At 40.0% G+C, this 26,086-nt stretch overlaps 1 protein-coding gene across 1 annotated transcript in view; it reads right to left on the bottom strand.

Moving 5' to 3' along the window:
- Nucleotides 1-3,812: 3,812 nt before the first annotated feature.
- The window catches only part of grik3 (glutamate ionotropic receptor kainate type subunit 3), a 135,258-nt gene continuing 112,984 nt past the window's right edge, over nt 3,813-26,086 (bottom strand). Inside the window, exons 12-16 of the mRNA XM_033640766.2 lie at nt 21,073-21,191; nt 13,063-13,280; nt 8,431-8,656; nt 7,940-8,190; nt 3,813-7,202 (exon numbers count right to left, since the gene is read on the bottom strand). Coding sequence (XP_033496657.1) covers nt 7,008-7,202; nt 7,940-8,190; nt 8,431-8,656; nt 13,063-13,280; nt 21,073-21,191 — 1,009 coding nt within the window. The 3' untranslated portion in view covers nt 3,813-7,007. The remainder of the gene's footprint in view (nt 7,203-7,939; nt 8,191-8,430; nt 8,657-13,062; nt 13,281-21,072; nt 21,192-26,086) is intronic.

Genomic DNA, 26,086 nt, shown 5'->3' with positions numbered 1-26,086 from the left:
GGGATGATGACATTGCCTATAATAAGGTTCAGAGCACACTGGCTCTCCTATCAAGCCAATCCTCTGGTGCAGCTTCAGCTAAGATGGGTCTCTCACCCAGTGGGTCCGCAGAGATGGGCATGGCATGGGTCGGGCATTCATTCACCCCCAAATGGGTCGATGATGCACAGCCATCGGGCTCCAGCACATCGCCCCGGAGTGTCAAGCAGAACATCACCCACTGATGGCCCTGTCAAGGTCATCAAAAAGAGCACTGGTCTGGACATGTGCCATCAGAGTGAGAAAAGCGCCACGAGCGTGCATGAGCAACAGACCGAGGAAGTCTCCATAATGGCAAAGACGCTGGAGGTCAGCTTTAGGTTGTACTCTCTCCATCCAGCACGTCACTTATTGTACACGGTGAAATATGTGAGAATAAACCTGAGGATATGAGACGGAGGACTGTGAAGGTGCTGCGGCATCGTGATGTCATTCATCGCCTCTGCTATTCACAACATGATGAACACTATGTAAAACCACTTTAGATAAATAGTTTATGGTTCTACATTAGGCTGAGACACATTAACATTAAATCAAACATAGACTTTCCTTCATTAAAAAAAAGAAAAACATCCATTTCTTAAAAGCCACTCTAACATAATTGAGCGCCACCACATAAAACTGACTTTGAATGGAATAATTCTTTTCATTAAAACCCATTCAGTAACTGTGTAGTTTATTTTCAAAAAGGGCTCATTTCTTAAAATAGTCCATATTCGTTGACCTACTTCCGCAGATTTTTATCTACATTATTGCACCACCAGTCCAGCTCTGAGTTTTCAAGCTGAACATGTAGCTAATCTTTAAAAGCATGTGCACAAAGTATCTCGTAGTGTTGTATCAGTCTACCAAATTCTGTTTTATGTCACCTGAGTCTCCCATAGACGTCTTGGCTTCTCTTTATCTACCGTTGGTTCACTCATTATTTGTTCTCCCTTTTATTTTATCTCATGTAACTCCTGCATTGTCTTTCCGCGCTCATATCTCATTACCACCTATACCTCTTTCTTCACTTTGTCATTAACCCTGTGTTCTTTACCCCGTCGCTCTCAGTATAGCTCTCAAATCTTTTCAGGTATTATCTTCAAATCACTCCCTCATTCTCAGAGCCTTTTCTCCTATTCTCACCCCATCCTTTTTCATTTCGCCCCACTGCTCCTGCTCCCTCCACCTCTCTCTCATGTCCTTTCACATCTCTCTCTCTTCATCTGGCTGGCTCCCATCCTCCGACGGCCTCCCCCTCTCCCTCTTTTACATAGTCCTGATGCGCTCCTGCTGGCCCCGGTCTGTCCGAAGGGATTAATTGATAGTGAGAGATAATAAATCTTCCCATTAGGCGCAAGGCCCCTGCCCATCGCTCATTATGCGCCCGCTGCTCCTCAACGCCATGGCCTGGGGTTTCCCCCTGCTTTTTTAACACGCACGTCTGCCATCCCAACGCCAGCAAGGTTAATCTCTGCCTATTGCTGTCGACTGGCTACCTCACGTCACAACACATATTTATTCATGCATGAACACCATTTGAAGCGCACCTGTTTTTTCCTTTCTCCCTCTCTAGTTTTTCAGTACTCAGTGTTGTACATGATAGAGCTGAACAGCCTCACCGTGCAGCAGCTGTTGCATGCAAACGTAACACGTACTATTTGAATCTATTGAGAAAAAAACTCAGTCTAACATAGTGTGCTCTTGCTTATTCTATTCTTATTCAGTACAAGACAATAGGCACCTGGATCATGCTACATATCTATGCAGCTGTATTCTCACAACTTATCTATCTCATAGTGAGCAATGTAGCATTATCTGTTTTTCTTTGTTTGACCTGAATAATGACTGTGGTAAAATACACTATAAATATCAGTCATGCTTATTATAAAAGGCATGAGGTTAATGTCACTGCTACAGTGTGTTATAATATTTCTGTGTCACATTAGTTTGGCTTCTAGTCACATTGATCTAACTGACAGTACCTAATCCAAAAAGTCAAAACCCTTAAATGAGGGATGAGCGAATACACCATTAACTGTATCTGTATTTGTTCAACCAATTTAATTATCTGTATCCGTATCTGTACTGGGAGTGGGTGGGACTTAAACTAAGAATGGGTGGTGTCTAACCTAAAATTGTTATTTTAATCAGACATTGCTTTATTTATTATTTCAGGATTGAGCATCAGATCACTTTTGATCACAAGCTACCCAAATGAAAATTTTCCCTCATCATGAGTATGGGTATTGACACATTGTACTCGGAAGACATTGGTACTCGTAAAAAGAAGGTGTGCATGATAATATTGGCACGTCATTGGTATCAGCTGATATTTAAAATGAACTATTGGAATCAGCCAACATGCTGATACTATCGGTATATCATCGGTATCAGCCAGCATTTGCACAGTGAATAAATATTTCATACATTGAAAAGCTTTCTACTTCATTTCTCCATCTGCTGGTTGGCCATCGCGATAAGAGTATGCATGCATAATATGACACTAATTCCACTACAGAAGAGACTTGATGAGCGCTAAAATTAGGAGGTGAAAAAAGTGGATAAATTGATATGGGTATTGGTTATCGGCCGAAAAAAGTTGTTATATATCAGCGTATCAGACATTGGCAAAACCTCCAGTATCGTACATCCCTATATCCTTATACATATTTTCTTTCATTTTACATCAGGCTTTGATTCCAGATAGGGTTATTTAAAATGTAATCAAATTTTCAATAATCTAATCATGTTGAAAGTAGTCTCTATATACAGACTCTACATTGAGTGAATGTAGAGTCTGTAGGCAAACCCCGGAGATCTTGCCTCCGGAAGAAGAGCGGAAGAGCCCTGGTTTCCAGTTGTAGGCTGTTTGTAGTCCACGTGATATTGACCAATCACGTTTGAGCTGGCTGCAGTTGTTGCCAGATTAAACAGTCTGTGCGGTGAACTAACGAGGCGGAACGTAATTGGCTTCACTGCAAACTCTGAATCCATCGCAATGGTTCAGCATATTTACTTATATATAAACGGAGGTTGGAAACGGAAATTCGCCTCCTCCGCTCAAATCAAACCGGAATGCCAAAAAATCGGGGGTCTACCCCCAGAGGCTGTATCGCCGTCTGCTGGAAGTCAGATGCTGAATACAGCCAATGGGTTCCGAGAATGTGTTGGAAGTGATTTGGAAAAATCAGCATGAAAAATACTGTTTTTGAAAATTGAGTTGGTGCTAATATTTTATTAGTGTAAAATGTCTAAATGGTAATATTAAAGTACGCCTAGTAGGCTGAGTACCAAGCAACCACAACTGCAGCATTGCTAATAATCTCTTCTGTATAAGACTCATAAGTCTTAAGTTAATCTAGGTTCCAGAACTCAAACTTCTGCCATGTGCCAAGCGTAAAGGAGAACTACGGTGGCCAATGCGAAAACATGAATGGCCCTATCTATAGCCAGTGTTTGGTTGTACATGGTGGGCTACTGTAGACACATGGTGGACTCTGGAGGAGGACCCACTCCCCATGTAGATATAAATCGCTCATTCTAAGGTGTCAAAGACACAACAGTTCTCATTTTTAGGGGATTATACACTAATGGAGATATAGTTATGAATAATATATTCCATTTCTGACAATATATCCCTCTAAATCCTAAATACTGGACCTTTCAGTGTAACTGTAACATTGGATGAGTTGATAAGGAATTGATACTGTCCAGATAATGTTTCACTACACGTTTCCAGCATGTTAACACAACACCAATAAATCAGTACCTCAACAGCAGATATGAATAGTTTGTATTTTTTTATTTAAAACTTCATATAACCCATACAGCAAACTGTACAATTGAATTATTCACAATGTGTTAAAAAGAAAATAATTCAATAGCTTTTCTATAATATTTTGTTGAATTTCCCCGTGTTTTACTCAGATGTCGGTTATTCTAACGTTCTCTTAACACATACAGTTACTAGGAAAACAAATCGTGTTTTTTTTCCCCTTTTTTTTTACAAAACCTTACAAAAACTATATTCATAGAAATTCTGCATGTCCACAAAGAAAACCCTGGTTGGCACCAACATATTCATTGTATTGTTCGAGAGGTTTTCTGCCAAATGATAGAAGCTGTGCAACTCAAAAGAAAGGTATACATAAAAAGGCATACCGTTGTGACTGCTGGAAAATCAAAACTCATATCACACACTGCTAATGGAACACAGGTTATGTAGCTTACATTTTGCATTACTTTTCTCTCACATGTCATACAATTTTGTGTAAAATGACATTATTATTCACATTAATTTATAAAAAAGATGTATATATTCAGTAACCAAACTGACTGAATCAGCCAAATCAGAAACCCTGTTGTAATTCCAACTAATTTTGATTATGATGAAATTTTCAATTATTTTCACATATTACAGAGGTGAAATACAAGCAAACTTGAGTCTTTGAATCACCTGCATGGGAAGCTACAGTACACATGAGGGTTAACAGTAACATCGTATAACCACGCATCAGCCGCGGCCCTACTTCAGATCAGGTCCTAATCGGGATTTCAAGAGCAGTAAAGGTCCAGTGACATAAGATAAACCCCTGTTCTCCCTGGAGTGTCCCCTGAATTCTTGGGGAAGCTCAACATTTCCATTTCCTGTTCACCTTATAGAAATATATCAGCCATCATAAAAGAAGATTTACATACAGTTTCCCATCTGGATGATAGTAATCCAATATACCATAATATAATGCATTTCCATTAAATAAATAAAGAAGGTTTGGGGCTGTGGAACTGGGGTAAAGTGAGGAAGTAGGTTAAAGTGACCTCTCTAATGAAATAAATAGCATCTATAACATAGTTGACTGTGAACAGAATTCATTTATAACAGTATAAATTTAGCAAAATACATTTTCTCCTGCTGATCTTATCTACATACTCTACTTTGCAGAAGGGAATCGATAGACAATTATACAGTGAATCTCTACCAAACCAATGCTAAATTTTACAGATTGGAGTTCTCTTGAATCATAGATAGTCACGTTTTTTTGTTTTTTTTTTATCTCGACATAACGACATCGTAAACCTCACAGAGGTTTGTTGTTCGTTTGGCTCCCGGGTGACAGCAGCCCAAAGACTCCTCAAATCTTCCTACGGCATGACGTTTGCTGAAGATATACACTTACTCCATTGGCGTTGAAGTCAACATGACCACACAAAATTATCGTCTGTCTTTTGTCCACTCACCACTTTATCTCTCAGCATGTTCACACACAACACATATGGATTTACTCTGTCCACACCAGGTAATTAAACAGAAAACGCTTGTGACTTTCAAGTCTGAGATAACCTTCAAAATCTGTTCACATTTAAAACCAAACCCTCGCTCAGTTTTCATAACGCTCATAATGCAAAACAACCAGATTTCCAGCAAAAAAAGCCTCTAGGTCACACCTGAAAAAATGAAGCAACTGTTCAAAAAATGTGTTCAGAAGTACTCGGGACATTCAACGGTCCAGCACGTAGTTTGATGGATACGTCACTATTAAATGCACTCAACAAATGCACTTCAGTTTTAAGGTCACGGTCTCTTACCTTTTGTCTCTGTGACTTACAATTCTGTATTAAACAAAGATAAAAATACCTGATCCAATGCCTTCCAACCCAGTCTGTACATATCGGTATATTCTATATACAAATAAGTGCAGACATGCTACCATTTCATCAAAGGTGAGCACAGGCGTCTGGAATTTGTTCATATAATTGCTCAGTATTTTTGTGATTATCTTTTTGGAAACTAAACATTGAAACTTGAGCAATGTTTTATGAGGAAAACCATCAGTTTTATTCCTCGTTTCTTACTCAGTGATTGTTTTACATTACAGTGTTGATACTTTGAGGTGAGGTGGTTTCCAAAATCAGCAAATACAGTCACGACACTGCCAATTCCAATTTACCTTGGATACATGTTACGCTGCTAGGTTGGAAAAACTGTTATAGCAAGATCCCTTTGTAGTATCACTTAAACTGCCATAATCTACTTAGCATTGCGCAGGAACTGGCTTGTACTGTTCTGTATCTAGTGTTGAATGGTCAAGTCTTTGGCAATCAATATTTTAACTGATTAAAATTGAATCGTAAAAAATCCCGTTGACATAAAATGTACTTCGGCTCAAATCAATCTTTGCATTAATGATTAATTGCTTGTGTGTGACAGTATACTTAATTTCACATGACAAGTTCAACAAACATATATTAACTGGTGAACAGTTGTGTCTCTCTATGGGTTTCCACCAACATCAGTACTGCAGAAACTGAATCTGAGTCTTCTCACAGGTTAGCGTGTGTACCTGTGAACCATGCTTTCAAAAGATCTCATATCCCGCAGCTCATGACTCAAAGATAACCATTCGAGCCTAGACCACATGTTTGAGGTAACATTATATTCTGCCGTCAAAGGCCATTCGGGAGTTTGTGTGAATTAACAGGATAAAGGTAAGAACTTGATATCATAATTTCAATGCGTGGCAAAACTGATGAACTAATGAAAACTGCTTTTCCTTGGCCGTCATGTATATCTGCCATTTATTGCCATTCTTACAAAGCCTTTCTTCTTGCTTCAGTCCATATTTTCCAATAAAATTCTCAGTCTTTTCACTGATTGAGGATTCCTTGAACGATGTGTATTTTCTTGTGTTTTTGTGTTGCGCACGTAAACATCAGACTTCAAAACGGATTATTTGGGTGTACTGTTTTCTCAGAACCTCCCCCAAATATTACTTTGACCTCTTGTGGTTTGGAATACAGTGGTGAATATTGTCATACCTGTGTGGCTGATGCTGCCATTTTCAGTTGCCCATGTTTTGTTAGTGTCCCCATGTCACTGTGGTTAATGGTAAATCTGGTGATCCCGTCTATGCCATTGTCTCTAGTCTCTGGCATCACCCCCGACACGTTGCTCAGGAGGTTCTTGCCCTGGGGGGAGCACATTGTCACGGGAACACGGGAGTCATCCCAGTGCTGCAGCTCATGTTGTCCTTTCCTGGGAGTCGTCGGTCGTTGTAGGCGTGCATGTTGATCACTGCATCCGTCTTCACCAAGACTGGAGGCTGAGGCTTGTGTTTCACCCGCCTCTCGCAGGTGAACGACAGTCTGATCTCGTCCACCATGGCACTGCACAAAGACCTCTGGGCGAAAAGGGAGGATGCGGGGAGGGGAGCAAGAAGGAGAAGAGGGGAAAGGGACGGGGGGGTAAATGCCTTAGCTTTAAATTCTTCTGACAGAAGAGAGTGTCGACAGTCTAAAGAGCACAACACGCAAGCGAACATAACATTCATGTCGTGTTACCGCCGGTGCGTGTATGTGTGCATGTGTGCCCGTGGGCTGTCAGCAATGTCAAATCGCACCACCACCACATGTAGCCTGCACACGGTTCATTATTGCTGCTGTGTCAGAGAGAGTATGGTGCATGAGCATGCGTGCAACTACTCACTTAGCATGACTCAACTTGGTGATTTACAACAGTAAAGGGTTCATGCTATTCTGACATCTCCAATGACTAATAATAGATTAATTCTCTATGCTCCAATTTGCAATTATGCCTGTTAAAATAAGTAAATGTTGTGGCGTTATGGCCCAAGTACTCCTAGGGATTAGCCAAAGGCATGCAAATCCTTTTATAACGTGTTTGAATTAAAAGCCGTGAATAGTGCACAGCTTTGGTTTAGAAGCTATGTGGAATAAGTATCATAACAAAATAAGCATGGTTAGCAACTTCAGCTAAAATTGAGGGTGAAATAAACTGAAATCCAGGCAGAGTGTAATTAAATTAATATTAGATTAATTTTCAATCCATTTAAACCAGACAGTAAAGCTTAAATTAATAAAATAGCACATTTTGTGTGTGATATATGGGGATATATACCTGCTCGCGTTCTGCAGTCTTCCTTAGCTTGTAGATGAATTCAGCAATCGCCACAAAAACAGACAGCACTAGGCCAGATGCCAGCACAATGAATATACCACCCAGGTTCTGGATACCCATGGGGCCTGTCTCGTGACGCTCTTCATCCAAGCAGCTGCTCCCACTCCACCACTTCTCCTTCAGCATGTGTAGGCGCCCATCCTCCAAGATGCTTAGGATTGCTATGCTGATTTTGTCCCTGTACGGGGAGCCTGGAAGCAACATAAGGCCTGTTTTACTTTGGAAGAAATGCCAGCTGGATTCTGTGATAATAAGGTTCATAAACACGTTGTGGCATACTGTCTGACTAGTAGCTAAAAAAAAAAAAAAAAACATGTCTTATGTTGCTGCGGTGTCTAAAAAGCAGTCCCACACACTCATCCTTCAAAAGGCAGCACACAAAATTTAATTTTTTATTATTTGGTAGACTCAAATATATTGGCAGGTCTTACCGAGGGGAGTGCCGATGCCGTAGCCTTTGCTGTCGATGATCCCTCCCACCTGTGTCAGGTTACAGTTCCTCCTAGTAATGTAATCGATAGTTGTGGACTCCATAATGAGGGCATAGTCTGACTTCAGCACCCTCTGAATCCCATCCTCGATAGACTTCACCAGTGATGTGCTCGGCTTGCTGCTCATAAAGGCCCACATCTTCTCAAAAGTAGAAACCTTAGATTTCTGCAAGGGATGGAAAGAGCCGGTTAAAAAAGTGCCTTTGAACCTCATTTGAACAATCTCCTTGGCTGCAGGTGAGGAAAAAGTGGTTGAAAAATATACAATGCTATTACCACTAAAAAAAAAGGGTTGAGCTTGAACAAAATTACTTTCAAACATTATAGCCCAAGGTGTTAAAGCTGAAAATACTGCTAACCATGAAATCTGGCAGGTCCCTCTGCACAACTCTACACCTGTGGGCTTTTTTTGTTTTTTTTTAAGAAAAGATGACACAGATAATATTTGTCCATTGACTACAGATTCTAGCCAGTGACCAAATAGATTTATATGATTACTCCTACAGATTTCCATTGTCACAGGATTAAAGGACAGTAAATTGAAGCTTTGCGCACATCTATTCTCATAAGTGCTACTGAAGCAGCAATAATAGAATGCCTTTCCATTAGTCTTGCATCAGGCTATGTGGTATTTCATGCAGTTTTATATGAGGTCACGTTTATGCCATGTCTAATCCTGGATAATTACTGTCTAAAGACTATAAGCCATTTCAAATTGTGAAAGATGCTATTATAAGAAGCCCTCTATTATGTGTAACTACAGTAGCAGCATATTCCTGGTTGCTTAAAACTGAGGTATGATAGTCTGATATTAAAACCTAATAGTACCAATTAGGATGTACAGTATAGCATGTGTTGCCAGGTTGGCATCTTCGTCACAAGATTTACTGTTTTTTATTTTTGCAGCCCAGGTGAGTAGATGAGGTCAGAGAGGAAAATGACAAACCATATGGCAACTTCATACAGCTGATTCTGGTTGGCATTACAGCAGTGTAATTCAAGATAAAGGACCCCCCCCCCCCGACCTCTTCTCTCCGCTAAGAGTGCAAAATGACATACTGTACAACCGCCAATTTCCTTCAACCTTTAAACAGTTGTGCCCTTCAGTGCTCTCCATACAATGTGTAGTTTAACAAAACAACAGCTCCTCCATAAGGGGGCTTTCAGTTTGATGTGACAACCTCCTGGACAGCAGTGGCAACAAATATGGGGGCCATTATTGTACCAGCATTATTTGCAACTGTGTGTGGAGAGTTGTGCAACTGTATCTCAACCCATGCATGTGTGATGGGGTTTGTAACTGTGTAAGAGATACTCTAAATGCGTACTGATATGTGTGAATGTGTACAGGAATCTGCATATGTGTATTCAGAAGCCATGTGTAAATGTATATTAAAAAAAAAAAACTCCAAATCTGCATTCAGATTTGTAAGTGTGTTGAGATTTGTTTATATCATGTGCAATATTATTCATCAATATCATGATCACTTGTCAAAGTAGTGCAATATCACTTTCTCAGTCATGTGCAGTACTGCTTCTCACTGTTGTATCATATTTTAGTTCATTTTTAGTAGCTCTTGTACTTATCATACTCCTATTGTTACTCTATTAGGCACTGGTTTTTGCTTCTGCTCCATAAAAACACTTCTATCTTGTAGATTTGTATATTGTGCAAGATATGTAATACTCTGTTGCTCTAAAACTGGGCCCAGTGAGTGACCCTGACCTGGGGACACCACTGGTTGTCTGGTTGTTACTGGTTGTGAATCATTAATATTGTGGTTACTGTACTTAGTATTACTGTTATTTGAAGCATTCTCTCACACAAGAATTCCCCTTGGGATAAATAAAGTTCCTTTGAATTGAACTGATTTAAGTGTAAGCAAATCTGTAAATGCCTACACAGATCCATAAATGTAAAGACAAATCTGTAACTGCGTACATACATGCACCCATGCAATGATATACACAGTTGCACAGCTCTCCACACACATTGGCAAATAGTTCTGCTACAACGACGGCTCTATAACCAATCTCTGTGATTCAACAGTATCTCAGAGTCATTGTAATATTGAGTGGTACAGTAGACAACGTCAGAGTACCTGGTCAGCCATAACTAAAATATTTGTTTGCTGGTGAATTGATTCATTTCTCTAGTAGAAGTTAGAACTATGCTGTATTGGAGCCAAGATGCATAGTTAGGCCCTGATCACACAGAAAGTGTTTTAGCAGCTTGAGGCGGCTTTTTGTATTTGGTTTTAATGAGAATGAAGCTTTTTTCTGGTTTTCTGCGTGATCACACGCCTCGTGATGCTCTATGCGCATGGCATTTTTGCTGAAGCGCTCTGAACTCCTTGAGTTGAACAAAGCGCCCCACATTTTCCCCATTGTCCAATTGGATGATTGGAGAGGCGGGCCTTCTGTGGTGGTCACGACAACAAGTTTACAGTTGGTAAACAATGGAGGAGAAACTGGTGGTGGCGGCTGCTGGATACGCAGAGCTATATGGCCTGACGATAGACAGCAGGTTGTCAAACTGCCTCTGAGTCATCCTAAAATATGCCTGGAAAAAGCCATCATCGAGGGGAAGCTCCTGGACCAAGTGGTGGTACCCCCCATGATCCACCCTCTTTTTTAGGGTCTCACGTACCCATACAGATCTCAGTTTCCCTGTGCCCAACAAACTATTAACTGACAGCCTCTCACCCTCAACCAGAGCTACAGCAAGTACCCTCTGCCTCAACATTTTAGTAACTAGCTACTGATTACTGTGAAAACCTCCCACAAAAAAACGGTAGATTGCTTATACAGAAAGGTTAGTGTAAGGCATGATGGCGTAGTTGCCTGGCAACATTTAAAAGTGCGCCCACATTTTACAACCTGCAAAACACTTCCTGTGTGATTGGGTCTTAGAGGTATAAAACTGTGGTTTTTGAATTGCAAGAAGTTGCAAACCAAATAAAATTTCTACATCACTGTCACCAATGTCTTGTGAAGGTGGTGGAAGTAGTGAATCATGTCAGAAAATCGCAAACAAATTGGAACAGAAGCCTACAGGCTGAAGATTCGTCACTGGTGGATTTTGCCGGGATCCAAAACCACAGCTTTAACTAGCTGTCTTCACACCTGGCTCGTAAATAACTAGTCACCAGATAGTAGAGGTTTAGTTGAGTAGTGTGACTCTTCACAAGCTGCAACTCACATCACAGTTAAGTAGATCCAAGAGCAAAAGGCATACAGTTTTGCAGCGTAACACAAGTTTATGACCAAGTCTATTCAGTTACATACATCTGCAAGCCTTTATCTACTCCCTGCTCTCCTCAGTATTTATCATGCTTCTCTGCCTCATTGAATTCGACATCATTAGGCTTCTCTGTAAGTGCAAGGGGGAGCAGAGGGTACTTGAGCCATGCAACTCTGATGAGGTAATTAAACACCTGTTTCTCCTTCTATTTATGACACTACAATCACAACCACGATTTATCAAAGTGTACAGAATGATCTAAAATATCTTTCTTTTTACGCGGCTATTCAGAGGAACGGAAGGTTGATTTCTTTTCAGAGGGTCAACGAGTTGGATCCAGGTGCAGTAATTATCATGACAAGACAGTTCATATTAATGGAAAACAGTGTAAAAAGTAAGCAATCTCACAGTACTGTGATTTCTAACTTAAAATAAAAAAATATTAACAATAGGGGGTTAATCCGAGACCCCACTATTGTTTTAAACCTGCATGATATCAACAAACCCAATTACATAATTAAAGCTGGGGAACCCAGTGTACAAACCATTCAGCAGATTCAACAATGAGCTAAACAGTGTTTATGAGCTCTGCTACAAATTTTCGGGGGCATAAAAACTAGGGCACACAGATGCCCTGGAAGAATCTTTCCATCCGTTTTCTTGCTATTGAATGTCATAAACTTATGGACTGCCTTCAATAGAAATGTGCAGTGTTTTCATTTTCTTACTCGGAGAAACTGTAACTCTGTTACATGTGTTATTCAGCACCACAGTAGCAGCAGCAGCATCTAAAGCAAAGCTCAAAATAATAAAATAAAGTCAAAGACCCTGCAGGCACGCTGAAACTTTGGAATAAAAAAATCATTATGGAGGAACACATCAAACAGTGTAGAGAAGTGGAGAAGCTGAAGAATTTGCCTTTGCTGTGGGAATTAAGATCTAACTGGAAATATAAATATATATATATATATATATATATATATATATATATATATAGAGAGAGAGAGAGAGAGAGATTTTTTTCCTTGGGAAACATAGGCCTACTATATAGAAAATAAGGTTTTTGACAAAGTCAACTTAAAAACTCAAGATTCAACATCTTGCCTTTTTTTTTTAACATAGATTTATAACATTGTTATTACTGTACATGTTTGTACTTGACATGCTTCAGCTACAGTCTGACTGTTTTCACACTTGAGAGTACAGGGTGAAATCCATTTCAGTGGCTTGTGGTTGACTTATTTTATTCTACTTCTGCGTAGTACCTCCAGGATAATGATAAAATAGCCCGACCCAATCATAATTACGATGTACTGCGCGTACTCTACCTTAAAGAAAGTCATGGTTGCACCGTCTTTGACCACACCATACTCAATCTTGGTCTGCTTAGCAATGTCATCGGCTGAGTCCACAGGCGAGTCCATCCTCTCCACAGTGAGGAAAGCTGCTAAATTAGCTGTGTAGGATGATATGATGATCAGCGTGAAGAACCACCAGATCCCACCGATGATCCTCGTCGACAGCGCTTTGGGCATCAGTTCTGAGCCTGTACGCGACACAAAGTGAGAGTCTATTAAGCAATTATCCAGATAAAATTGTACCTGCCAACCCTGTAACCGAATTAAACAAATGCAGAAACATGATGGCTTGAGTTTTTGTTAATTAGTCTGCAAATGTTTTTGGCAGCGCCTCTGGTGTTGATCAAGGCACTGTCAGTGAGGAAACAGAAATTGAAGCCAGTTTGGCAGTTTAGCCAAACTCTAAGCTAAGAATTGAGAATGGGCAGATCAGACCAGTACACTGTGTGTGTTCCTCGGGCTTCTACATTAGGAACAAAAGCCTTCCTCGGCTTATGTAAGCCTTTGGAGTTGACAGCACTTTCTTAAACTAACGCGCTGTGTACTCACTCATGCTGTCAGGCGACCATGTTATGTTGTTTTGAGACCAAGCTTACATCAATAACAAAATGTGTTTCAGTTGAAAATATAATTTGTATCAAAAGGTTTTAATGAGGGAGAAAAGAAACTGTCCCTACAGCTTACTTCTTTATTTCTAGTATTTCTAGTACGGTGTCGTCCTGTAGAGATGTCCTTTTCATTTTAAACATTTCACCTTAGAGTCTGATTCATATCCAGCATGCAGCTTAGTTTACCACTTTAATCACACTTATAGTAGGTCTGCACAATATGAGGAAATATGTGTGATAATTTTGTAAAATATCAAAATAACAATATTACTTGTGATAAACAGATATTAGAGTGTACTCAGTTCTGTGTTTCTGCTGTTTTTAGTATACTGTTGAATTAAAAAAATAAAGGAAATTATTTAAAAATAAATTAAATAAATTGAACACAGATAGCACCAATAAAAAATGATCATTTTTATTGATAACTCTTTCAACTCACTAAAAAAATCCCTGAGTGCAATATTCCAGTCTTTTGTGATATGTTTAACCCACAAGTTTAGGGCTGCCCCCTGATAGTCGACCAAATGTTTTTTGACCAGAAAAGTCATTAGTCGGCAAGATTTCATTGGTTGCTTAGTCATAAATCAAAACCTATATGACTGGACCATGTGGAAAATTAGTTTGAAAGGACAGACACAGGAAGTGGCCATGCTCAGCAGTCAGACAGGAGTCAGGTTAATTTCCAGGGCTGGTACCTGCGGTTATTCCACAGGCTAGTTAATAACATGTCGGGCAGGAAATCCAAAGTGTAGGATCATTTTGAGAAGGTGAAGGACGAACCCAAGGTGATATGTAAACTCATCTTCATTGGTCGACTACAAACATGACGTATCATCTGAAACATGTCAGTAGCTACATGCCCATTAGCCACTTAGTACAATCATTACTGCTTTGCCGACAGCGTCATTAACAGGCGGCTCGCTCAGTGTGTGACGTGCACTTGTAGATAAAATATAGGCCTATATTAATGAAGGTTCATTAGTACGGTTTTGTATTTCTCTGTAATGTAGCACAGTGTTAACAATGTTACTGATACTATTCTTTCTCACACCTTCAACTCAAACCATTGTGTTGCCCCACCCAAAATATATAATAGTTGACTAATGGCCCAAAATGGTCAACTAGGAAAACTCTTAGTCTGGAGCAGCCGTACCAAAAACCTTTAAATGTGACAGTACTCGTTTTTCTCCAGTACTGAAGGTATAGGGGATGCCATTTTTCCAGACCTGAAAGGACAGCATAAGTGTTGTAGTCTTTCATTAAATGCCAGAGGAAGACTAGAATGTATTCCAGCATGGAAAAACAACAACAAATAGAAGATGGCTACAAGTGGCGCAGCAGCGACAGCTCCGACTCATCAAATTAAAAAACTTTTTTTTTCTAACGCAAACATATTTTGTTAATTCTTTGCAATGGGACCACTGTGTATTTACACAATGCTACAGACGCCAGCAGCGTGACGAGGCCAGAGCTTCTCTTCTGTACTAAACTCTACATGTTGTGGTCACTGAGAGATGAAACATGTTCAGCTTTGGTTAAAACACTTAGCTTGTCACTGTAACTTTTGACCCAGCTGTCCAGTCATGGTGGACGAGGGGCAGGACAAGTAGCCTTATACAAAGACCAACTATCACATCTTAGATGTACAAGTGCTGAACAACAACAATGGAGGAGAAACTGTAGGCTATATATATATATATATATATATAAATACAAATGTTTGCTCTCCCACAAAATCTCATGAACCCATGTAGACCAGTACTTGGCGTTCGCGATCATTTTAATGATAAAATTAAAAATTAAAATCTGATTTAAATGCTTAATAAAGGAATGTATGTTTAAGTGAATTGGATTCATTGTTTTGGTTTTGTTTGCCATGTTATTGTGTTGGGTTGTGCTATTGGTATTGTCTACTAAGTTTCTGGTATATTGACATGCTGAACTACTATAAGTTAGGCAGTTTCTTTTCATGTCCGTTGTTCAACAGGTTAATTGGATTTACACATACAAATATTCAGCGAATGAATCATCACAGTCTGTATGAAAAAAAAAGAAAAAGAAATCAATATATAGTCCATAGACAGACTGACAGTACACTTCAGCATCAGCCTTGACTTTGAGTGGTCCTCTGCTGAGTAATACTATGTTTACAATGGCTCACTGACTGGTGTTAAAGTTACTTTATATCTCATCTCTGACAACCTTTAAAATACCCTTGTGCTTTGTGCACTCTGTTACTTTACTGAGAAGATTTATGAGGGCAATTCGAAAGAGTAACAAGCCCACAGAAGGAGGGCAGAGTGGTCAGCTCTTTAACCTCCTCTACCAAATTTGATTGGATTTGTCCTTTGTGGTTTGACAAAGACTCTACATGGTTACAAACAAGGCAAGACAGTAGCATCCCTTAATTCACTATGACTTCACAGAGGGAAGATCCAGATGCATTCTCTGGTTGCACTAAAAATGAAGTGAAGCAACGGGTAACTCAATTGAATTCCACACTATAAAGTGCTGTTGTCAGCAGGGAGCAGTATATGGCGCAGCATCAGAGCACTAATAAATACAAAAAGCACATCAGTCATATGGTGCCAGGGAAATAAAACGGTGTCAATATGCCATACATTTCCTTGAGGAAGGACTCATATCTTGTAAACCAAGGAAATATAAATGTTCTTTCAGGGAAGACGATGCTGATACTATTTCAGTAACCAAAACATCACATCTATCTCACTGACTGCTGCTCCGCTCACTCACACCAATGCCGTAAATAGCTGCTAAGACTGTGCATACTATTACAAAACACTGACATGCAAATACTATTGTAGGATTTGTGTTGTGGCAAAGTCAACAATGTTAATTTTGTGAACAAGTTCAGGAATTTACTAGTCAAAAAATAATAATGCTTTATTATGCCCTGTCATTTGAATTAAAGGGACAGTTCACCCCACAATAATAAAAAATACATAAATTTAATAATAATATCGGCCATAGAGATGCCTGCCTTCTCTTCAATATAACGGCACTAGATGGCACTCAGCTTGTGGCACTAAAAGCACCAGAAAAGCACATTTGAAAAACTCAACAGCAATGTCTCTTTCCAGAAATCATGACCGCATGACTAAAGATAATCCACAGACCTTGATGTTTTCATGTAGGAACCATTTTCTTTGCACCGGACTACACCTGTCAGCCATACCACCCCACAGAAGTTAGTGTGCATCTGCTGCTAGCCCACCTAGCGTCTCTGAGTTAGCTAAAGTTACAGCTCAGCCAAGGAGGATACCGTTATTGTTTACATCTTGCGCTGTTATGACCACAAGCCTCTTATCCATGGATAGATTTATGCTTCCTTCTGTGCTGTGTTACTGTTGGTGAATTGGTGAATTGAGGGTGAATTCTTCCTTTAAGAGTGCTTCACAAAGTCGCTTAAGAAGATAAAATAAAGTTACTGCAAGAAAAACAAAACACCTGCAGAGGGAGCTTTAGATGTGTAAACAGTAACACTTAACTGAGAGCCAATTTTTATGCTAAGCTAATGGCTACAACTCCATACTGTATTAACTGACCAGCTATGAGAAAGGCTGATCTCCTCATTGAACTCCAAGAAAGTAAATAAGCATATTTCCTGAAATGCAAAGCTAAATTTTTAAGGGATGGAGCAGGGGATTTTTACAGCATAGTATTAGTTGGACATGGAAAACAAGCTATGCTGTAGTTAATGTTAGCTACCTTAGCTCATGTAGCCGAGCAAGGATTAGCTGGCCACAACTCCCAAATATCCAGACATACAGCAGTAGCCAAGGGTGCTTTCAGACATTCACTTGCTTTGGTCTGAATCAGGGAGTAATATTGTTACAAAGTTGCATAATTGCCTAAAATATATGACTGCGTGAGAAAGCTGCTCTTGATTGGTCAGAATTTCCACGTGGGAAAAATCCAGGGAGTAAACAAAACGTTGAAGAAGAGTACACTTGCAAGATAAATGTGACACTTTCTAATGGAGGGACAGCTACGCAGGTTGATTTTAGCGCTGCTCATCGTGGACTATATTGCTGTCATTGTTCATTTTAGTCAAACCATACAGTTTAAAAATGAGGCAAAGCTCCAACTAGAAAACAATGTTTTGATGCATTGGATGTGCTGAATGTGCATATTAAGGCAGTACAGGAGGAGGTGCACATTAATAATCCTCCAGGACTGTAACATGCTCATGTTTAACCCAAACAATGTGTCATGTGACTGCAGTTGGTTCGGATCAAGGTCGGAACACGTTCTCACCACAAACGAACTGCACCAGAGTTTGTTTGTAACCGGGCCGAGACCACCTCTTCAAGAAGGTCTTAGTGCGATTGTTTCGGTGCACACTGGAGTGTGATTGCTGTGTTCACACCTGCCCAAACGAACTGCACTCAGGGGGCAAACAAACTTGAGTTCGACTGAAGCAAACCAAACAGGGCAGGTGTGAAAGCATCCTAACAACCATAGTGCCTTATCGTATTGCCAGGAACAAAAATACACATGACATTTTGAGTGCTAACAATAGCTTTTACTCATACTAGGGGCAGTTCAAAACCCTAGTCTTGTGTGCAATGATTTCTCTGGAGATTGTACAAAAGCACTTATAAAAATAAAATTAATAAATAAAATTAAGGTCCACTTAACTAGCTCCTAACAGCTTTAGTGAGCTTATTTGTTGATATTATTAAAAAGTAGGCTTGAAAGTTGAGGGTTATTTTAGTTGATGTCTGAGAGAAACTGTACTGTTGCATTATTAACTCCCTTTAGATTTGTTTTATCATCCAGTCTTATGATTTATATATCAAGGTGAACATGGACTTTGGAGGCTGTTTCTAGTCTATGACTCAACAGTTTCTCTGCAATGCATTAATATTGTAAATTAACCAGCACCAGAGTGTTGACTGAGGTGGAATTCTAGTAGTCCATTCATTTATTCCAAAATCCATGAAAACCATACAAAATAGGGAAAGTACAAGTATAATAGATACAATATGACACTGCAGCACACATTTCTTAAGAGGAGATCATGAAGAAGTCACTCTGACACTGCTGTTCTCCTTTTGAATAAATGAACAGAATGTTTTGTATCTAATGATGCTTTTTGAATCGTCGGTCTAGGGGAAAAAAACGCTGTTCTCTGTGGATTCAGTAGTGCATTGTGCTGACGATGTCCTGGTTTTCTGGAGTGTTTCTCCCCAGTAGCAACGCCTCACCTTAACATGAGAGAACTCGGCTCTCCCATGAGAATGATTACCTGCACTTAGCATTCTCTCTGTGGAGTCAACGCACAATAACTCCCTTTCAGAGCTTGAGGCTTGTACTTGTTGTTAATTGCTTTTAAATAATGACACTTGTGAATGGAAATGTTTATTTCATTGCACGTAAATCTTGTTCTGAATCTCAAGAAGGGGCAAAGTCACAACTCCAGTTTCTTAAGCTCAGAGGAAATGTCAGTACAGATTAGTTATTGCATAAAGAAGCAAATCAAGAATACAGTGTTTCAGATTTTAAATCATGCATCTGGAGCAGACAGAGAGAAGGAATGTATTTTAGAAAATCAAGGAATAATGTCAGTGAGAATGAGAGAATTGGGAATAAGTAAACTTATAAATCAAACATACTTTCTAAAATTATTTTATGTGGGGAAACCAATTTACGGGAAATGATCAGACATATGTTTGTTGTGAGCAAAATCCTACTGAGACCCCCAGGAACGCATTTGAAGTACACAAAGTGTTTGCTTTTGCACCTCCTCATATTTTGCGTCCTTTGTCTTGTCTATGACACCTCCCTCCCACCGACAAGCTGGTAGATTTTTTTTGGATCTCCTCAAACACGTCCATTTGCATTTTAAACATGTCAAGGAAATGGCTTCCGTCTCAGCTGCTGTCACCATGTTTGGCAGACAAGCAGAGTATGTCTGTTTATGTGACACAGACAAAATATACCTCGCTGCAGATACTGCCATGCGGTGTGTGGTACGAGGTGCCGCAGCACAAGTAGATGTCACGGAAAGCCAGAATCATTCTGTCAGTTTGACAAATTATATGTCGGTCAGGTTATTTTTAACAATATTCATTTAAGAATCATGTAGAAACAGTTATGCAACCTAAAGAAATACGCATGTCCATATTCAGAATGCAGATAAACCTGCTGGAGAATTCACTTCATATTAACCTCGATATCCCAGGAAACTGAAGGAAAAACCAGCTTCTGTTAGCTACTGTAAATATGAGAAACACTGGAGCTCAGGCATTGACAGGCAACACTGTGAGCCATGATCCGAATTATAATAGGGAATTCTCCCCAGTTTAGTTTAATAATATAGGCTACTAACTAGCTCATTTTGTTTTGATTCTCTCTCCTCGCTCCCTCTCGGCACGCTGGTGCTACACTCGCAGCCCTCTGCCTGCACCGGCAAATTGGCAGAGCTGCTATGCAGTTTCACAAGAGTGCTGCCGAGCTTCTGTGCTTAATGAATTGCTGAATGTGTTTGCTATCCTTATGGGCAAAGATCCACTGCCGAGTCTGACTAAGCCTCCTTGATTTGTCTTGTTACATTGAGGTTAAGCATTTTATTACTTGGGTCGTTTTTTTCCCTCCACAGTTGACTTCATTATGTTATCTTTGAGCCTTCATTTGCTTACCTATCCCTTTCAGGGACATCTAGCAAGTGAAAACCTATTTGTCACCGTTTGGTTTTTCAGTCCAAAGGTAAGATTAAATCTGCAGTGGGAGATTTGGTGATACATGTTAGGTTCTTGTGCTGAAAGACAAAATTGCTTCTCTTATTTTGACTGGTTTCAGATTTCTGTATCAGCATCAAACAAAATCGCAGTAACCTTTAATTGGTAGGCTACTTGTTGGACAGTTACTAGTGAGACATATGGATTCCCTACAGCGGGTCACTCTCAGTGCGACTCGTACAGCGCTGCAAACATCACACCAGCCGGCTCTAGCATGGCTGACAGCTGGCATTTGTCAGACATGTCCCTCAACTTACCCTTTCCGTCCCAACACTCAGAAAGCTCTTGAGTGGGGCCAGCGACTGTGTTATGGGGAAATAAATGCAGCAATGTTTTCCATCCTTACCTGACAATCTCTGACAAGTGCCTGGCACCTACTCTTCCCTTTTTAAACAGCAGGTAGGTGACAACAGCCTTCCTTTGTCATGTAAGGCTGAGAGCCGCAGTTGTTCTTGACAGGTAAATGTCTTATGAAACAGTCACAGAATGGAAATCATGGAGCTTGTCAGTTAAAGAGGCATAAAGTGGGAGCTAGCAGTGCACGGGAAAAGAGGAGTGGTGTGATAGTATTGTTTCTGACAGGGAAGAGGATGTGTGCGCCGCCATACCTTGTTGCATTAAAGAACCGACTCCAAACCAGAAGCTGTTGAGGAGGGTGAAATTGTTCTCCACCACGTCTGATCCGGGGTTACAAGGATGAGCGTCGTACCATTCGTACGGGCTGAACCTGGGAACGAGACAGGAAGTTGGAAAGCTGTTTTTAAACCGTTACTGGTCGTGAGATCTGAGAAAATGCAAGAATGAGAACATCTTTATTCTTCTTGAACACCATCCTTTCCTCAGTAAGAATTAAAAAAAAACTGAATCGTATCAGCTTGAGAGCTATTCTCAGAGTTACAGCTATTTTAGAGTTTTGGTTTTAGTGTGGAGTAACACAGCAGCATTATTGACTGCAGTAGAGCAGCAACTCTACAAAACAGGAGTTACAGTAGCATAAACTGATTTTTTGGCAACTTGGCAGCAGAAGAACGAGCTGTTAACACTTGTCTGGGTCCAGACCTTTAAATCTGCTCACTCCACTGAGTTTAAGTTGACTGATTCGTCTTGCATCGTCAACGAATTGGGGGGCGGCTCAATTTGCCAATCAGTGCCGCAGGAGGGACTAACGCCATTGTCAAGCAATACGGCAGAACCAATGAGGAGTAATAACAACATTGGCAACTGCTGCTATTAAGGTTGTTCTTAATTGATATGTCTTCCCAGTATCAACCAACGTCGTAGTTTGTTTGTACTTCGCAGTGTTTCCCACAGATATTACAATCTATGTGTGGCAGTAGCTGACCATGGGGAAGTCTGTAGGTCTGTGAATGCAGCGCAGGCGGAACTCCTCTTTTTTCCTTCAGCAGCAGTTTGTGGAGCTTTGAGTCGCAGGGTGGATAATGGATCAGTTGATCCAATCAGAGTGGATCAGATCGGATCGATGGATAAGAGGAGCAGCTGTTTGTGAGTGAAAGCAGACTTTAGACCCAACAGACTGAAGGTTTCAAGTTTCAATTCTGCTGCGCCTGCCATTCTCCTGCTACCTCTGCACCCTCCGTCTGTGGAACAAGTAAGCAAATGGTATAAATATATTCCAACGGCGCACCTAATTGTGGAGCAAATATATAACCAAACGGTATATTCCTAATGAGCAGCCCAGCCCCAAAATAGTAAATCTAAATGTGGCAGCACATGTTTTAATCATGGTGGCCTGCCACAAATAAATGAATGTGTGGGAAACCCTGCTTCACTTCACTCAATTCCTAAAACCAGGCAGACACAATGGATTCTCGTGGTTGTCAGAGAAAATCAAATCCCTCTCCAGCACGGAAATCGGTTACGCAGTGGACGCAACATTTGACTGAAGATGGAAATGGAGTTTAACGATATCAGGCAATGTCAACAAAACCTAAGAAGTTGTTGCGGCACACGTTAGCAAAGAGTTGCCTGTTTACATAACCAGCAGAGCAGTACTAGCATTAATTTGTGTTTGTGTAAACCTAGAAACATCTAATGCTCACTCTCCACCCACTCCAAAGAAAAATATCTGGACCTTTAGCAGCTACATTCGCCACTAAGCTGAGCATTTAAGCTGCTGGTCATAAAACCCAAAACAATGTGCTGAAAGACATTAAAAAGGTCTGTAAAGCTGAAGGGGAAGTGCAGAGTTGGGTGATAGTTTTCTGTGGGATTATCACTGTAAATAACAGCATTCATATTAAACAGTCTCCAAAAAGTAGTACAGCTTTAGTAATGTGACTTTTGTGCAGTCATAACATGTTGACAACAATGTGACCATCTATCTGTGACTATCTTTACACTTAGAGGTGTTTATATGCAGCAGTTTCACAGTCTTTTGTAAGTGTAAAAACTATCATCAAATGTCACATCAAAATGTTTTAAAATCAACCCATCCTGGTTCAGCCGTACCTCAGATACCCCTCAACTATTTCCCATATGCTTTATACTAAAGGTGACCAACGAAGCACAGCAATCTAATTTTTCAGTGGGTATAAAATGTCATGTTTGAGAATGTAAGGCATGAAGACTCTTCTTAAAGTCACATGAAACCATAAAGCATGCATCTTTCCATATCTCTGCCATTTAGTTTGACACCTGCTGAAAATGCTGCACACCTTTTATTGCACAAGCCATTTTCAGAGGCAGATTCTGAGATAAAACATGCTAAATGTCACTTCTTTCCCTTTTTTAAAATACATTTATATAATGTGAGAAATCTTTTTTTTTCTGGGTGCTCTGTTGAGTACAATTGGATCACTTAAGCTCCAGATAGTATCTCCCCCGAAATGTGGCATATCTGTTACTTTGATGAGATATAGTAGAAAGTGCTAATGATAGAAAAAAAAAACTTTTCTGCAAAAAGCAGATAAGTAACTAAAATGGTCCACTACACTGAAGCCCACAATGGTGAATCCTTGAGTGCATATTCTCAGCTCTGAGGGACTGGAGTTTTAATTCTCTAGAAAAATTTAATTGACTGAAATTTATATTGTTCAAGAGATAGATACACTTCAATGCAATTACATGGTGCGGAAATATTTTCTAATACGTCAGCAGTCTGTTTTTATCAGACAGCGCACAGGACTGATGGTTAATCATGAGACAGCTCTAAAATGGAGTCTTTCCCAGCCATCATCCGAGTATGTCTCATTTTAGCTACACAACCAGACAATAAGAGGGTGCTTTTGTAAATTGTTCGCCTGCCTAAATTTTGTTTCTTGTGCCTTAAAATAAAATATACTCACTCATGTTTTAATCTCAAACTTTTTCTCTTAACATTCTGAACTCATGTACCCTCAAAAACATTTTCCGATATTAGAGAGGCCTTGGGCAGCTGTTGTGCAAATGAGGCACTCCCTACTATTTCAATTAATTTCTTCAGTCTCATTTTGTTTTACTTTAATGTCAAATTGAAAGCCATGGTCAAATAAGGTGATAGCGAAGAGGCACGGCAAATAGGAGAGGCACACTACACATGAACTGGACTTAAACAGGCCGCAAATGAAGGAAAGAAGCAATGTCTTTTTTCACTAAGTGCAGTCTCTACACAGACAATGCACCAGTGCTGATTCAATAGCCCTGCTTCTCTGCTAATTTCTTTTCTTTTCTAAAAAGGCTGTGTCAGTAAACAGAGCCATAAGCTCGCTTCAGACCGTGTGCTGAATAGTCCTATACAAAACTGTCTGCTAAACAACACCATTAGCTGCCGGCCAAGAGTGCAGCCTACACATACAGTGCAGTAGAGGAGGTGATTTGGAAAGAGCTTGCTGTCCAAAAATAACAAAAGCCCGAATTTGCACCTACTTCAGCCCTGTGAAGCAACATGTACTGTCATCTAATTTTTAAGTAGTTTACATTTATTTTCCCACCCTAGTAACACTGTGATTTTTTTGTTATCCTTATGAATGATTTAATATGCACACACAGAATGATGCTATTAAGGTTACTCAAATTTATTGCAACAGCTGTAAGTAGCTATAGACAGTAGGGATGTCACGATTTTGATTCTAAATTGAAAAATGAGATTTTGATTTCCCCGCCTACTTGTGTGCTTCCAAAAAAAATAAATAAATAAATAAATAAAAAAAAATTAAAAAACATTTAAAAGACTAAAAGATGAAAAAACTAAATAAATAAAAAGGGGGACGTGAGATAGGCAGATTTTTGCCCACCCAAGCGCTGGCCCTGTGCCCAGTGGATCAGATTCGGCCAGGTTTGAAAAAGAAAAAGGAAAAAGTTTCTTCCCTGTTCCAAAACCAAAATCAGACCCTGAAAAGTGTAGGGTTAGCTAGCTAGCTACTGAAGATATAGCCTACTGAATGTATACACATGTTGCTGTTGCTTTTTAATGGTTTAAACTGTGAAAAAAAGGCCGACCCTGCTGTACAGGAACCAGTGAAGGGAAGCAGGGAAACTTTGCTGATATTCAACCAGCTGTGTGTCATCACAGTGTGTGCAGATGAACATTGTTTGACTTCCCCTGGAGATCCCTGCCCGTCCAGCAGCGGAGGTCCAGGTACTGACAGCAGCATGGGAGCGAAGCTAAACATGGTTCATCTACACACACTGCGATACCACACAGCTGGTTCAATATCAGCAAAGTTTCCCTTTATATTCATTGTCTTCTGTGGCGATCAGCAGTGATGTGGTGGTTCACTTTTACACTGTGATCTGTAGCCTATAGTTCGGCTTTAGCTTCTAACTATCTTTGTCTTTTTAACCTGTTGTTGCTGCTGAGTCAGTTTGACATCCTGGATATATCCTTCAAACACAGACTGTAGACCCCTCTGTCTGCTTCTCTCTGGAATCACTGTTTCATTTTTCCAAAAATATGAAAGTATTTCTTTAGGGAGTGCAGTTAGTTACAGTGTGGGCTCCATGCTTACTCTGACAGCTTGTTGGACCATCACAGAGGGGCAAGGCTTAGCAAAAGGTAAATTACTAGGAGAAAAACTGAACTAAAAATATTGTACACTGTTTTGAGAACTGGAAAATATTTTCTCAGTTGCACGTATGTAAGTCATGACTGACATCTGAACTCCATGAAAACTGAACCCAGATCCCTGTGTTAATATGAGAGATAAGTATACACATGGAGAAACCTCAATCATGACACACTTAGCAAATGCTCGTCCACATCAACACGATAAATATCCTGTAACAATCTGTACACAGCAGCTCAGTTTTTATCTCTGTATTTTTTCATAAGTATTCCTCCAGGTTTTGACTTATGGATTGAATAATAGAGGCCAAATACATGCTGTCCTCTTAAATCATGCTTAGTTTTATGGTATAGGCTGGTATATGACTAAAATGTGCCTGTGGAAGGGTGCCTTGCAACATAATTATCATTGTGCCGCAGAGCTTTTAAAAGCCCAAGTGTTTTCGGCCCTAATATTGTTGGTAATGCCCTGACACCTCTGTCCAGCATTTAAAATTACCTACTTGTGCTTAAGTAGCCCTCTTATTGTTCACCGCTGTCTGTTTTATGCTCACACGATGCACTTTTAGGGATGCGGCTTTTCAGCTATCTAGGCCGGCCTCCAAAAAAACTGATGCAGC

The sequence above is a fragment of the Epinephelus lanceolatus genome, chromosome 10 (assembly GCF_041903045.1).
Source record: "Epinephelus lanceolatus isolate andai-2023 chromosome 10, ASM4190304v1, whole genome shotgun sequence".
Classification (NCBI taxonomy): Eukaryota; Metazoa; Chordata; class Actinopteri; order Perciformes; family Serranidae; genus Epinephelus; species Epinephelus lanceolatus.
Note: the sequence above shows the minus strand (reverse complement) of the source record. Positions and strands in the feature narration are given on the sequence as shown.